This window comes from Loxodonta africana, chromosome 8, assembly GCF_030014295.1.
Source record: "Loxodonta africana isolate mLoxAfr1 chromosome 8, mLoxAfr1.hap2, whole genome shotgun sequence".
Classification (NCBI taxonomy): domain Eukaryota; kingdom Metazoa; phylum Chordata; class Mammalia; order Proboscidea; family Elephantidae; genus Loxodonta; species Loxodonta africana.
In genome coordinates, this window is record NC_087349.1 from 80,652,279 (window position 1) to 80,667,792 (window position 15,514).

At 37.3% G+C, this 15,514-nt stretch overlaps 1 protein-coding gene across 17 annotated transcripts in view; it reads right to left on the reverse strand.

Annotated features, from left to right (window-relative positions):
- Window positions 1–15,514, reverse strand: part of MACC1 (MET transcriptional regulator MACC1) — a 230,068-nt gene that overhangs the window by 10,891 nt on the left and 203,663 nt on the right. Inside the window, exon 9 of one of the 17 annotated variants that reach the window (XM_064290053.1) lies at window positions 2,677–13,406. The exons of the other annotated variants lie outside the window; for them this stretch is intronic. Coding sequence (XP_064146123.1) covers window positions 13,347–13,406 — 60 coding nt within the window. The 3' untranslated portion in view covers window positions 2,677–13,346. Of the gene's footprint in view, window positions 1–2,676; window positions 13,407–15,514 lie in introns of those variants that run through there. 17 annotated transcript variants of the gene reach the window in all.

Genomic DNA, 15,514 nt, shown 5'->3' on the forward strand with positions numbered 1-15,514 from the left:
GATTCTAATCAAGCCTTCTGAAGGTGTGAAGAGATTTCCCAGAATTCCCCTAGGGCTATTGTTCTAAACTCATTTGGGATTCCCTGTAATCTAAATCATAACTGGCTGTCAATAAGTACAATAGCTTTGGAATAAAAATACCAGAGCAGCGGTAAACTTTATGATTCTTACTAAAATATGAACATCTTTTGTTTGTATCCCATTTTTGTTACTCTTTGAAACAAACTAAGCCAGGATATTTCTTCAGTGCAGAATTTGATACCATATATAACATCACTGGTGGCTTTCAACACGGATGACAGAAGAAAACTCTTGCAGCATAAAGACAATGAAAACGTTTAGAAATAAATTCTTTTTAACCAATTATTTTATATGTTAGGTCACGTTTTATTCAGAACCTACCACTGCAAAGAATTTTGCTCACCACAAGGAATAAATTGACTAACAAAGCATGATTCTTTGCTTTTAGAAGCTGTAGCATAAAAGAGAGATAGATCCTTGCATAAACACTGGCTCCATGCATGAAGAAACAGGATTTGGTATTTCATAATGGTAAAGACAAGTCAAAAAATATTTGAAAGTTTTAAATCTGTGACAGAAAATAAAAAAGATAGTTCTATTGACTGAGAGATACTACAGTGTAATAGAAAGAAAGAAATGATTTTGATACCTGAGTGCTATGTTCAAATGAGGTCTATCACCTATCAGATGGATCAATTTAGGTAAGTTAATCAAGTTCTCTGTGCTTCAAAATTTGTATCTATTACACGTAGATAATAATCTCTAAGCCTTGTGTCCAAAGCATCTCATGAAGTGTCATATGGTTTGCATTTAATATTTTTTAATAGAATGTGGAGTAAAGTGATGTTATTTTGTTTGTTTGCTCATTTTTGTTATTTTTGGTGAAGGCAAGGTAAGGAGTCTCGTTTTAGTCCTACTAAGTGTGAGGTAAAGGAGGGGTATCTGAGAAGAAATTGGACTGGGAAGATGGCCTCCCAGGGAATGGTTCAGGGTTTAATGTCACTTATGCCAAAGTGATGGTGAAAAGTGTGAGAGTAGAAGAAAGCTTCACGGAAGGGAAGAGAGGAAACACGATTTAATTCTTAAGTAAGACTACGATTAGGAGTCACAATTTAGAAGTACAAGTAGTAAAAGGATGGCGAGAAACTGGAGTCAGTCAGAAAACAATGCTTCATGTTGCAAAAGCCAAGGACTAATAACATCCCAAAAAAGGCATCTTGTGGTGTGCTGGAGCCAGCCCACGTCAGCTTCCCAGAGCTGCATGTCTATATAGCCTGTCAACTTCATGTCCAGTGAAACCACATTGGTAATTTAAAATCATCTATGTTGGGAGTATTTATACCATACGAATCCACAAAAGCTATAACTCAGGGCTTTTCCCCCTATTGGAGAGCTGTTGTTAAATATTTATCAGCATTATCACTGAGGGCACTCCTCTTTCTCTTACTCCTCCACTACCTCAAACATCAAGTACTATGCAGATATGAAGGAGATCTGAGGAAAGCCAGGACTCTGGCAATTAGTAGGCCTTTGGTAACCTTAAAAAAGCAGTTTCAAGAGAGCGATGGAAGGCATAGTGCTAGAATGAGCAGGTATCAAAGAAATGAAAGCTGGAGAACAAATGGGTCATATCTGAATTTGAATGTTAAAGGAAGAGAGATATGGAACTAGTGAGAAAAATCCATTGCCATTAATTTGATTCTGACTCATAGTGACCCTATAAAACAGGGTAGAACTGCCCCATAGGGTTTCCAAGGAGCAGCTGGCGGATTTGAACTGCTGACCTTTTGGGTAGCAGCTGTAGCACTTAACCACTGTGTAGAACAAAAAAAAAAGAAGCAAGGGAAAATGAAGGTTTTTTTAAAACAAAAAATCTGTGAAAAAAAAAAAGTAATATTCTGCAATGAAAAAAAGATTTAAGTATGAATCCTAACTTTGCCAGATATAGAATTTAGGGTTGTTGAGGATTAAAGAGATAAAGAAAAAAAGAAAAATCTTTTTTTTTTTTTAAAAGAGATAAATGTAAAATACCCAATAAGGAAGATTAACTTCCTTGAGACAGAAAATACCAGGAGAGAATGGTGTTAGAATCCTTATGGAGTTGGAGTGCTTAATTAAAGGTGTAAGTATTCATAGAAATGGAAAAGGAGTGGATTCAAAAGAATATGTCCAAATTTACATACCGATGATAAAATTTATGTTCTGATGTCCCAATAACCCCAAACTCATTGCCGTCGAGTCTATTCTGACTCATAGCAGCCTCACTGGACAGAGCAGGAACTGCCCCATGAAGCTTCCAAGGCTGTAATCTTTTTGAAGGCAGACTGACATATCTTTCTCCTGCGGAGCGGCTGTTGGGTTCTAACCACCGAACTTGCAGTTAGCAACCGAGTATTAAGCCAGTGGTGGAGAGCTTCTCATGAACTGATGCACTGATATTAAATTTCAGGAGCTGTGTTTTCCCTTAATAAGCAAACTACTGCCAGGGGTACAAAAGGTTTGCACTTGACTGGTAACCAAAATGTTGGAGGTTCAAACTCACCCAATGGCACTGTAGAAGAAAAGCCCTGGGGATCTGCTTCCATAAGGATTGCAGCCTAGTAAACCCCATGAAGCAGTTCTACTCTGTAACACACCGGGGCGGGGGGGGGGGGGGTCACCATGAGTTGGAATCGACTCCATGGCAACAGGTTTTATATTGAGTATTGCCTTAACAAAGCCTGACAAAAGGCTAGCTTTTTTAAATGCAGTAAATAGTCTAATCAGTTGGTTTTTTGTCCTTTGTGGTATAGGTGTCTAACATTTGGACTCTAGCCCTTAAATACACCTTTATTGTTTCAGCATTTCTTATTATCTTATGTCATTCCAGTTTTCTTATTCAGCAAGTGAAGGTATGTTATCAAAGACATAAGAGGTAATTTTAACTTACGTACATTAACTATAGGCTTTATGAAAGTATGCCCAAAAGTAGGGTAGGCATTAGGGCACTAGGGATTCTAAACACTGTCATAAATTAAAGAGAAAATGGAGTCATTTTTGTCTGGAAATGACTGAAGAGATAAAACAAGTAGAATAAACAATTTTCTTTTTGGATGGCTTAAGCAAAGTCTTCCAAAACCTGGAAATGAGTTGAAGACTGCCAAGATCTCTTCCAGGTTTATGTTATCTATCCAGTCAGTGTTTTAAAAATAGTTCTTCCGCTCTTGCTCAATGTTATGATTAAGGCAAGATACGCAGAAGCTCTGCACTTATGCTTTGACAAATCAAAAGGAAAACATGCTCCCAAGGCTTTGTTTTTGTTGAATTATTCTTAACCACTAAACAAGTTCTCTCAGCCTTCTCATCTCCATTACAAACATGTGATACATAGGCAGCACTCTTTTGCCTTGATTCTTAGTGGTGTAATGGATTCATCCCTTGAATAGGAAGCATGAGGCTGATAAAAGCACAGAGTTGTTCATTTCTCATCTGTGTGCTTTGATCTCTTTAAAAATAAAGGGCAGCAGCGTCAGTAAGTGTTTAATCTGTCAAGTTGAACAGTTTTCCAGCGTCCCAGCATTTATGTGGAAGGAATATTTCTTTACTTTCATTTGTCTTCTCAGTATTAGATGATAAAGCAAAAGGTAAGGGAGCAATGAAAAAGAAATAAATGTGGTGCCAAGAGAAATGAATAAAATAAAAATAAAGTTTCCCAAATTTAGAGTGCTTACTTTCAGAAGCCAGTAAGACTCATTAGATAATGCACTAGATAATGAAATACAACTTGCATAAAAGAAATTCAGATCCGAGCATAGCATTCTATCTCTTTTTTTTAGCTCAAAATAGAATAGCATAAAGAATGCAGTTGGTTTTAACTACCTTTGGGGTAATTGCATTTTGAGACATTAAAGGATTAATAAGCCGCCTACTCTCCTCAAAAAATTAAGGAGCAATGTTTCATTTTAAGTACCATTAGCTGAAGAAGTATTAAGGCAAATTTGCTTTATTAATGATTTTTACATGTGTTCTATCTTCAGTAAATCGTAAGAACATAACTAGTATTGAAGACGAGGCCGCTGTTATCTTCAGGGGAGAAAGGAGGTTAACACATCCGGAGTCCTTATTTCTTTGGAAGGGAAATGGTGCTTAGCTAAGTTGTAAGCTTCTCCAGGAAAAGTCTGTTTAGGGATTGTTGTTGTTGTTAGGTGCTGTCCAGTGGTTCTGACTCTATGAACAACAGAACAAACTACGGCCCAGTCCAGCACCATCTTCACAATTGTTGCTATGCTTGAGCCCATTGTTGCAGCCACTGTGTCAATCCCTCTCATTGAGGGTCTTCCTCTTTTTTGCTGACCCTCCACTTTACCACTTCTGATGTCCTTCTCCAGGGATGGATCCCTCCTAATAACACGTCCAAATATGTGAGACATAGTCTTGCCATCCTTACTTCTAAGGAGCATTCTGGTTGTGCTTCTCCAAGACAGATTTTTTGTCCATTCTTTTGGCACTCCATGGTATATCCAATATTCTTTGTCAATACTTCAATTCAAGGCATCAATTCTTCTTCGATCTTCCTTATTCATTGTCCAGCTTTCATATGTATATGAAGCAATTGAAAACACCATGGCTTGGGTCAGCTCACCTTAGTCCTCAAGGTGATATCTTTGCTTTTTGGCACTTTAAAGAGGTCCTTTGCAGCCAATTTGCCCAGTGCAAAGTGTCTTTATGATTTCTCAACTGCTACTTCCATGGGTGTTAGTTGTGGATCCAAATAAAATGAAACCCTTGATAACCTCAATCTTTTCTCTATTTATTGTGATGTTGCTTATTGGTCCAGTTGTGAAGTTGTTTTTTTTTTTTTTTAACATTGAGGTGTAATCCATACTGAAGGCTGTCATCTTTGATCTTCATCAGTAAGTGCTTCAGATCTTCACATTCAGCAAGCAAGGTTGTGTCATCTGCATATTGCAGGTTGTTAATAAATCTTCCTCCAATCCTGATGCCCCATTCTTCTTCAAATAGTACAGCTTCTCAGATTATTTGTTCAGCATACAGATTGAAAAAGCATGGTGAAAGGATACAACCCTGATGCACATCTTTCCTGACTTTAAACCATGCAGTATCCTCTTGTTCTGTTCGAACAACTGCCCCTTGATCTGTGTACAGATTCCTCATAAGCACAATTGTTTCGGAATTCCCATTCTCTGCAATGTTATCTATAATTTGTTATGATCTGCAGAGTCAAACGCCTTTTCGTAGTCCATAAAACACACGTAAATGTCTTTCATCCTTTCAGCCAGGATTCATCTGACATCAGCAGTGATATCCCTGGTTCCATGTCCTCTTCTAAATCCAGCTTGAATTTTTGGCAGTTCCCTGTCAATATACTGCTGCAGCTGCTTCTGAATGATCTTCAGCAAAATTTTGCTTGTATGTGCTATTAATGATACTGTTCAATAATTTTTACATTTGGTTGGATCACCTTTCTTGGGAATAGGCATAAATATGGATCTCTTCCAGTTGATTGGCCAGGTAACTCTCTCCTAAATTTCTTGGCATAAGTGAGTGAGCAATTCCAGTGCAGCATCTGTTTGTTGAAACATCTCAACTGGTACTCCATCAATTTTCACAGCCTTGTGTTTTGCCAGCGCCTTCAGTGCAGCTTGGACTTCTTCATTTAGTACCGTCAGTTCCTGATCATGTGCTACCTCCTGAAATGGTTGAACATCCACCAATTCTTTTGGTATAGTCACTCTGTGTATTCCTTGCATCTTCTTTTGATGCTTCCTGTATCATTTAATATTTTTGACATAGAATCCCTCAGTATTGCAACTCAAACCTTGAATTTTTTCTTCAGTTCTTTCAGCTTGAGAAATGCTGAGTGTGTTCTTCCCTGTTTAGGAATAGTCAGTTTTTTTTTTTGCTTTGTGAATAATCACTTGGAATTAAGAATGAGTCAGAGGAAGATAGAGGACCCATTTCTTGCTCTTGCATCATTCAAAACTGCCTAACAACACAGAAAAACCTGCTCGTCAAGCCATTCCTACCAATTCTTAGTTAAAAGGATAACCTGCTGCCTCCTCACCATCCCTCCCTTCCGCCCTCCTGACACCACTCTGCTCCTCCCCACCGCAACCGTACATTAGTAGAGACATCTGAACGTTAAAGTTGAAAAAACTTAGGCTTCTTCAAACCATCCTTTCAATGTAACTATTAAAGAAACTGAGAGAAAAACACAACTGTAAGAGCTCTGCACTTGGAGGCATATGCCCTGGGTTCAAATCTAGACTTATTTGCTCCAGATTTTCTTGGGCACTTATTTTCCCCCGTTCTGTAAAAAGGGGGAGGGGAAGTGCACCCCATGTCAAAAAGCATCGCCATTTACCCAAAGGAATACATGTGCAGATTTCTGGTACACACTAGGTGATCAATTAATGCTAACTGTTGGTTGAATTTTATACTAAATAATACAACCACATTCAAACATCCAGGAAAAGAATCCAGGCCACCTGTCAATGCAAGGCTATTTCACTATGCTGCTGACCCAAATGTATTTCATTTCATTATTAAACACTTTTATTAAATACTGGTTTAGTTCTTAAGCTTAGCAAGACTTTGGTTTTCCTGGCTATGTTCCATAATAATAAACCATAGAAAAGGTTTGTTATTATTATGTCTGTAAATCCATTTTAAAACATCTTTATAATTTATCTAAATTATAAACTAAAAACTAAGGTATACATTAACTGAAAATTTAAATATTTATCATAATGTGATTACTATTTCTACCTAATTTTCAGGGTGGTACTGAGATACATTATTTGGAATTAAAGATCACAGGAATACTATATGTTATGCCAGGGAATGGCAATGTGATGCCCTTGTTGTCCTCAATCATGTCAAAAATTGAATACCTTTTTGAAACTAAATACTTTAGAAATGAGTATTATAGTTTAGTATAAAGTAGACTAAGGTAATCTAAATATTATGTCACCATGCCAAATCCCTATTATAAGCAATGAAGATTTAAGAAATTATTCTATGCAATTTACCATTGGTAGATGAATTTCCATATAATATTTTTTCCTCCTTTAGAAAGCTGTAAATGTATTTCTTACTGTAAAAGAACAGCAAACTACAGCTTCAAGTACCAAGGCTAGAACTGAACCAGGCCCGGGTACCTACCTGGGCAATGAGACATCATGTTAAATGGAATGCAGGAGTCGTCAAATGAGCCAGAAAAACTTAACAGTCCAAGGACATTTCTTTTGCCTCTCCATAAGATATCTTTCCAAGGAAAATTAAATTCTATTAAGCTGGTAAGAAAAAGCTGATCGGTCAAGACTTTCTCTCCTTTTTGTTGATGCATTACCAGTTTCTCAGAAAAGGGGACTTGATATCATTGCTGCCTGCTCCCTTATGTACGTTCTTTCACTAGTTTCTCTTAACTATATTACTAAAATATTACCCTATTTTGTTTTTTGCCAAAATCACTCAGTATCACTCAGTTGCCAAATTCATCTCTTCCTCCTCTTCCTCATCAAAGTAATAGCTAATATGTGTTTAGAGATTACAATGTGCAAAGCAGTGCGCCACATATTTCACTCACATAAATTATCTCATTTAAACTTCTAAACATTCAAAAAGCAAGATAGTACTATTAGTCTCATTTTACAAGTTAAAAACAAACGAACAAAAAATTATCCCTAGAAAAATCAAATAACTTGGGCAAAGAAATATGGCTAATCAATGAGATAAGAACTGGAACAGGAACCCAGACCAGTAATCTTAGTCTCTTTGCTGTGGAAGTCATTCAATGAAAATATATACATTATCAACTCCAACGTATACGTTCAACCATATCTCCCAATAATTACTAAGATAAAGCCTCTCCTCCAGTCCACACCTTCTCCTCAGTGGTCTCCAGAAGTCTTTGGTATCTGGAAACACTGAAATCCCCCACTGAAATAAAATCTGCTGCCATTGAATTGATTCCGACTCATAGTGACCCTATAGGACAGAGTAGAACTGCCCCATAGGGTTTCCAAAGAGCAGCTGGTGGATTTGAACTGTCAACCTTTTGGCTAGCTGCTGAGCTCTGCACCACCAGGACCCCAAAATCCTCTACTAGTCCTCTCCAATTATTCAAATGCTATTCAGGGCTAGGAAGCATTCCCTAACTGCTCTTGCACACTTTCTCTGACCTTTTTTTGTTTTGTTTTCTGAAAGGACTTTCAGCATATTAAAGTGGTTATGACCTTGTATAAACACAAGTAAACAGACGACAGACTGGTATGTTTGTATAAAAGAAACCTGGATTCAAATCCTAATTCCATCACTTAATAACAACATGACTCTGGGTAGCATATAAAATGCATTCACCCAGTTTGCTTATCCATTAAAAGTGGATGGTTATAATGCTTTCCATACAGGGTTTTTTAAAATAAGAGATATTGTAATGAAAAATATTCATAATAAATATCTGACACTCAGTAAACATTCAATAAATTGCAACAATTATTATCTTTTGTTTGTTTTTGAAGTATGCCTGGTGGCACAGTGGTTAAGAGGTCAGCTGCTAAAGCAGTGCTCAAGGGTCAATTTAAAGCAATAAATGTACACATCACAAAAAGAAGAAAGGGCCAAAGTCAAAGAATTATCCCTACAACTTGAACAAACAGAGAATAACAAAAGAAACTCTCAGACACAGGAAGAAAACAAATAATAAAAATTAGAGCAGAATTAAACAAAATGGGAAACATAAAAACAATTGAAAGAGTTAACAAGACCAAAAGCTAGTTCTTCAAAAAAATTAACAAAATCGATAAACCATTGGCCAAACTGACAAAAGAAAGACAGAATATGAAGCAAATAACCCAAAGAGGAAATAAGATTGGCAATATCACAACCGACCCACCTGAAGTTAAAAGAATCATATCAGATTACTAAGAAAAATTGTACTCTAACAAATTTGAAAACCTAGAAGAAATAGATGAGTTTCTAGAAACACACAACCTACCCAAACTAACATAAACAGAGGTAGAACAACTAAATAAACCCATAACAAAAGAAGAGATTGAAAAGGTAATTTAAAAAATCTTACCAAAAAAAAGCCCTGGCCCTGACAGCTTCACTGGAGAATTCCACCAAACCTTCAGAGAAGAGTTAACATCACTACTACTAAAGGTATTTCAGAGCATAGAAAAAGATGAAATACTCCCAAACTCATCCTATGAAGCCAGCATTTCCCTGGTACTAAAACCAGGTAAAGACATCACCAAAAAAGAAAATCACAGACCTATATCCCTCATGAACTTAGATGCAAAAATCCCCAACAAAATTCTAGCCAATAGAATTCAACAACATATCAAAAAAATAATTCACCATGACCAAGTGGGATTCATACCAGGTACACAGGGGTGGTTCAGCTTTAGAAAAACAATCAGTGTAATTCACCATATAAATAAAACAAAAGACAAGAACCACATGATCTCATCAATTGATGCAGAAAAGGCATTTGACAAAGTCCAACACCCATTCATGATAAAAACTCTCAGCAAAATAGGACTAGAAAGAAAATTCCTCAACATAATAAAGGGCATTTATACAAAGCCAACAGCCAACATCATCCTAAATGGAGAGAGTCTGAAAGTGTTCCCCCGAAGAATGGGAACCAGACAAGGATGCCCTTTATCATCACTCTTATTCAACATTGTGTTGGAGGTCCTAGCCAGAGCAATTAGGCTAGATAAAGAAATAAAGGGCATCCAAATTGGCAAAGAAAAAGTAAAAGTACCTCTGTTTGCAGATGACATGATCTTATACCCAGAAAACCCTGCAGAATCCTCAAGAAAACTACGAAACTAATAGAAGAGTTCAGCAGACTATCAGGATACAAGATAAACATACAAAAATCAGTTGGATTCCTCTACTCCAACAAAGAGAATCTCAAAGAGAAAATCACCAAATCAATAGCATTTACAACAGCCCCCAACAAGGTAAAATACTTAGGAATAAATCTAACCAGGGACGTAAAAGACCTATACAAAGAAAACTACAAGACACTACTGCAAGAAAACAAAAGAGACCTACATAAGTGGAAAAACATACCTTGCTCATGGATAGGAAGACTCAACATTGTAAAAATGTCTATTCTGCCCAAAGGTAGAATACATACAATGCAATCCCAACCCAAATTCTAATGACATTTTTTTTTTTTAATGAGATGGAGAAACAAATCACCAACCTCATATGGAAGGGAAATAGACCCAGGATAAGTAAAGCATTACTGAAAAAGAAAAGCAAAGTGGGAGGCCTCACTTTACCTGATTTTAGAACCTATTTTACCACCACAGTAGTCAAAACAGCCTGGTACTGGTACAACAGATAACTTAGACCAATGGAACAGAATTGAGAATCCAGACATAAATCCGTCCACATATGAGCAGCTGATAATTGACAAAGCCCCAAAATCTGTTAAATAGGGAAAAGACAGACTCTTTAACAAATGGTGCTGGCATAACTGGATATCCATCTGCAAAAAAAAAAAAAAATGAAACAAGACCCATACCTCACACCATGCACAAAAACTAACTTAAAATGGATCAAAGACCTAAATATAAAACCTAAAATGATAAAGATCATGGAAGAAAAAATGAGGACAATGCTAGGAGCCCATACATGGCATAAACAATATACAAAACATTACTAAAAATGCACAAACACCAGAAGAGAAACCAGGTAACTGGGAGCTCCTAAAACTCAAACACTTATGCTCATCAAGACTTCACCAAAAGAGTAAAATGATTACCTAGAGACTGGGAAAATGTCTACAACAAATCCAATCAGCATCTGATCTGTAAAATCTACAAGATACTGCAAAAACTCAACTACAAAAAGACAAATAACCCAATTAAAAAATGGGCAAAGGATATGAACAGGCACTTCATCAACGAAGACATTCAGGTGGTTAACAGATACAAGAGGAAATGCTCACGGTCATGAGCCATTAGAGAAATCCAAATCAAATACTCCAACAAGGCTGGCATTAATCCAAAAAACACAAAATAATAAATGTTGGAGAGGTTGTGGAGAGACTGGAACACTTATGCACTGCTGGAGGGAATTTAAAATGTTACAACCACTTTGGAAATGGATTTGGCACTTCCTTAAAAAGCTAGAATAGAACTTCCATATGACCCAGTAATCCCACTCCTTGGAATATATCCTAAAGAAATAAGAGCCTTCGCACAAACAGATATGTGCACACCTATGTTCATTCTACACTACTTACAATAGCAAAAAGATGGAAGCAACCAAGGTGCACATCAATGGATGAATGGATAAATAAATTATGGTATATTCGCATAATGGAATACTATACAACGATTAAGAACAAGGATGAATCTGTGAAACATCTCATAACATGGAGGAATCTGGAAGGCATTATGCTGAGTGAAATTAGTCAGTTGCAAAAGGACAAATATTGTATGAGACCACTATTATAAGAACTCAAGAAATATAGTTTAAACACAGAAGATAACATTCTTTGATGGTTATGAGGGTGCGAAGGGAGGGAGAGGGGTATTCACTAATCATAGTAGACAAGAACTATTTTAGGTGAAGGGAAAGACAGCACACAATACAGGAGAGGTCAGCACAACTGGACTAAACCAAAAGCAAAGAAGTTTCCTGAATACAACCAAACTGTTCCAAGGCCAAAGTAGCATTGACGGGGGTATGGGGACCATAGTTTCAGAGTGTTGCAGGCTAAGGCTTCCCAACTCAGGACCAAGCCCTGCCTAGGTTCTTGCCTTATACTAACTAAGAATGACCAGGAGAGGCTCAGAGGTTCAACATGAACAAAGGTTTATTTGTTGCAGAAAGAAAGTGAAGGCTCGCAAGCATGGAACAGAGAGGGATCAAGCAACGCTAGCCTCTGTTCCCCCGAAAAAAGCTTTTTCTGGGGCTTATACGGGTTTGGCGAGGATGATAGTGTAATGAATATTTAGTAGGTTTCTTTCAACTGGTGGGTACTTCTCAGAATGGCAGTGCATACTAAATTCGGCTGTGCGCACATCTGGAATCCAAGATGGAACCCGTAGCAAAGGCTCCTGGGACTGGATGGCAGGACTTATTATGGGGTGTCACGCCCAGGTAGTCCGCCTGCGGGGCAGGTTCGATTTCTGTCCCAGGTACTTGCATCAGGTGTAGGTCATCTGTCAGTCACCTTGTGGATGTCTGTGCATGCTCTGGGGACCAGATCTGGCAGGTCCTTCTGAAAAACATCTTACAAGGGAGTGCGTTTTTTGTTCTTTCCTTATCGCACATTCCAGGATGGGTGTTTTGCATTAGCCAAGCAAATAGTATTGTAAGTTGTAAGTTGCAGGTGTTGCAAGGCTCCCCGACTAGCGGCTCGGTCCCTGTTTTTTCCCTACCTCAAGGGGACATCTAGGTCAATTGGCATAACAAAATGTTTTAAGAAAATGTTCTGCATCCCACTTTGGTGAGTGCCCTTCATGAATAAGTGTCTTTATAGAATAAGATGGATAGAGCATAATCTTTATTGGTAGGCAGAGTTGCCAATGAAAGCACTTGCTAGGGAAATAAATTGTTATATATGATAACAATTCTTAGAAGGCTAAGTGAAGAACACCCAGTTTAGGTTTGTGTATATCTTAGCACAAGAGTTCCTGGGTGGTACAAACAGTTACAAGCTCAACTATTAGCCAAAAGGTTGGGGGTTTGAACCTACCCAGAGGCACCTTGGAAGACAGACTTGGAGATCTGTTTCTGAAAGGTCACAGCCTTGAACAACCTGATGGAGCAGTTCTACTCTGCACACATGGGGTCACCATGAGAAGCCATCAACACGATAGCAACTAACAACATATCTTAGCACTGGAAGTCCCAGAATTTCACCTGGCAAAATCTGTGTTTTAAGAAGTGATCCATTTTTCTAATATTTTACTGATTCCTATTATTAAGTCAAATTTATAAATATGTTCAGAAAAAATGCCAATGAATTTTCACTGACTTTACAGGAAAGCCTTGGCAACGATCACATCTTTATATGGAATAATTTCTCTTTCAAAAGAGATACTCTGGAAAATATACTTTGTTTATAATTGAATTTCAAGTTTTGCTTTTATGTAGCAAATGCAGTGTTATTTAAAAAGTTAAAAAATATTTCTTAAAATTTAATTTGGGGAGATGTTTAATTTCAAAAAATGATATTCTCAGAAATCTCCAAAGAGACACTTTTCTTTTCTTTAGAAAAGAATAAGAAATGGCCAAAAGTGCTTAAGAAAAATATGACAGTCCGTACTATTAATATTCTCTATATTTTAATTAGCTCGAGGCTTGATAAAAAATGTTGAAGCAAATTTTGGTATCAAAACATGGCCCTAAAAGAGGAAAAAGGAAAACTGAAATGAGTTGCTTAAATTCCCACCCCTGACCACACCCCCCGGCCCTCCTACTCAGGCACCATTTTGGATTTAGAGAGGGTGGCATTAGAGTATAATGGTAAATATTTAGGTTCCTGAGGCAACGAAAAGCCTGAACTGCAAATATGGTCTTATGACTTTCTAGCTATACACATTTAAGCAAGTTACTTAGCCTCTCTATGTCTCAGATAATATTAGTATCTGCCCAACAGACTTTTGATGAAAGGATTAAATGTTAATTTTTATAAGGTTCCTGGAATAGTGCCTTGCCCAGAGTAAGTGCGAGACAACTGTCTGTTAGGCACAATAAAAAAACGAACAAAGGGAAGAGAGATAAGTTAAAAAGGAGAGAATGTGAGTGAAAGAGCCCAATTGTAGGCAGGGGCACACACATAGGGAAATTTCTGGAGTGTGTGCCTTCTGAAGAAAATCAGATAAAGCATACAAAAGGAGCATGGGAACCACTAGGCCTTGTTATCTATCTTATCTCAATCCCAGCTCCCTCCTTGCACAGCTCACCCAGAACTAATGCCAGTATATTTTGAAGTCAACTGCATGACTTGTAAATTGATCATATTTAAGAATCTTCTGTTCCAATGGGAGGAAACTGTACAGCTGATTCATTTATGGGGATGGAAACTAGCATATTTTTTTCTCTAGTTTAAGTGGCCAAAAGAGAGAACATTCTTATAGATTATTTGGGTCCAACATACCATGAATCTTAAGTTTTTAATAGCATGAATCAGAAGGGTGACTGTATTAATCACAAGAAATTGAACTATAGCCCCTATAAAGACACCTAGGGGCTTTCCTTTCTGCTTCAGAGTATTAATCAGCCTCAAGCATAGATTTAGTCATTTGTGATTTGGATTGTGCAAAAGTAAATAATGGAAAAGTAGGCTGTTTGTTGGCCTCCATAAAGATTTGGGGAAAGACAAACTATAAACAACCACAATTAGAGAGAAACCAGATGTTTAAAGAGGCTGACAGAATAAATAACTCTTTGATCATCATTTCAACAAAACCTTTTTTAAAAAAACAGAACCTTATTAAGAAAATCAAAAGTCCCTGATTTTGATTAGACAACTTTTTAATCAGTTAACTGAAATATCTGAATCAGAATAGCATATCCCAATAATATTGTTCATTTTTCCTTTGTAAATGTCTCTCATCTTTCAACTCATTTAATACACATTTGAGTTCATCATGAGTGTGCTGCAGTGTATTTTACATTCTGCTGATTTGTATTTTGTAGTACACTTCTAAGTTTATGGAGATAAATGTAATCTATGAGGGAAAAGTTTGTCCTCAATCTTTCGCTGCTTTTGAGTAAAGAGTGTTCTTTTTTTTTTTTTTTTTTAAGAGGAGCCCTGGATGAAGAGCCACGTTCTTGGATTCCAGAAGCTGTCTGCTGAGACTTCCACTGCCTTGATCTGATTCAACACTCCCCATGGAAAATTTGCCTTGTCCTGCTTCAGCTGGTATACTGGCTTCAAGTAAGAAGAAATTCCCCCAAAATGAATACCTAGCCCTATGACTGAAAATGGAGCCCTGATGGCACAGTGGCTAAGAGCTCAGCTGCTAAGGAAAAGGTCTCCAGTTCAAATCCACCAACTGCCCCTTGGAAACCCTATAGGCCAGTTCTACTCTGTCCTATAGGGCCACTGTGAGTCGATAACGACTCCATGGCACCTATCAACAACTAACAACATGGTGGAAGAGGAAGTGGGAAAACCTTCCTCCTACTAAGTTATCATCATCTAGTCAGAGAGAAGCTTTTCCTAAACTATCTTGAAAATGACTACTCTCATTTGAAAGAAGGCTAAAGAACATTTTACACGTGGTCATCATTGGAATATTTTTAAAGTTAAAAACTCACTCACGTTTCTATATGGTAATCTGAAGAAAATACCTTTCTTACTTGTACCTAAAAGTATACATTTGTTTTAATATCAATGAAAATATTTACATGCTAAACAATTACTTTGCATTAAGTGCTGTCCTTCTGTATTTAATGGCGATAATTCTCATCATAAGCAAAATTGTGAAGGAAATAATGACGCTCT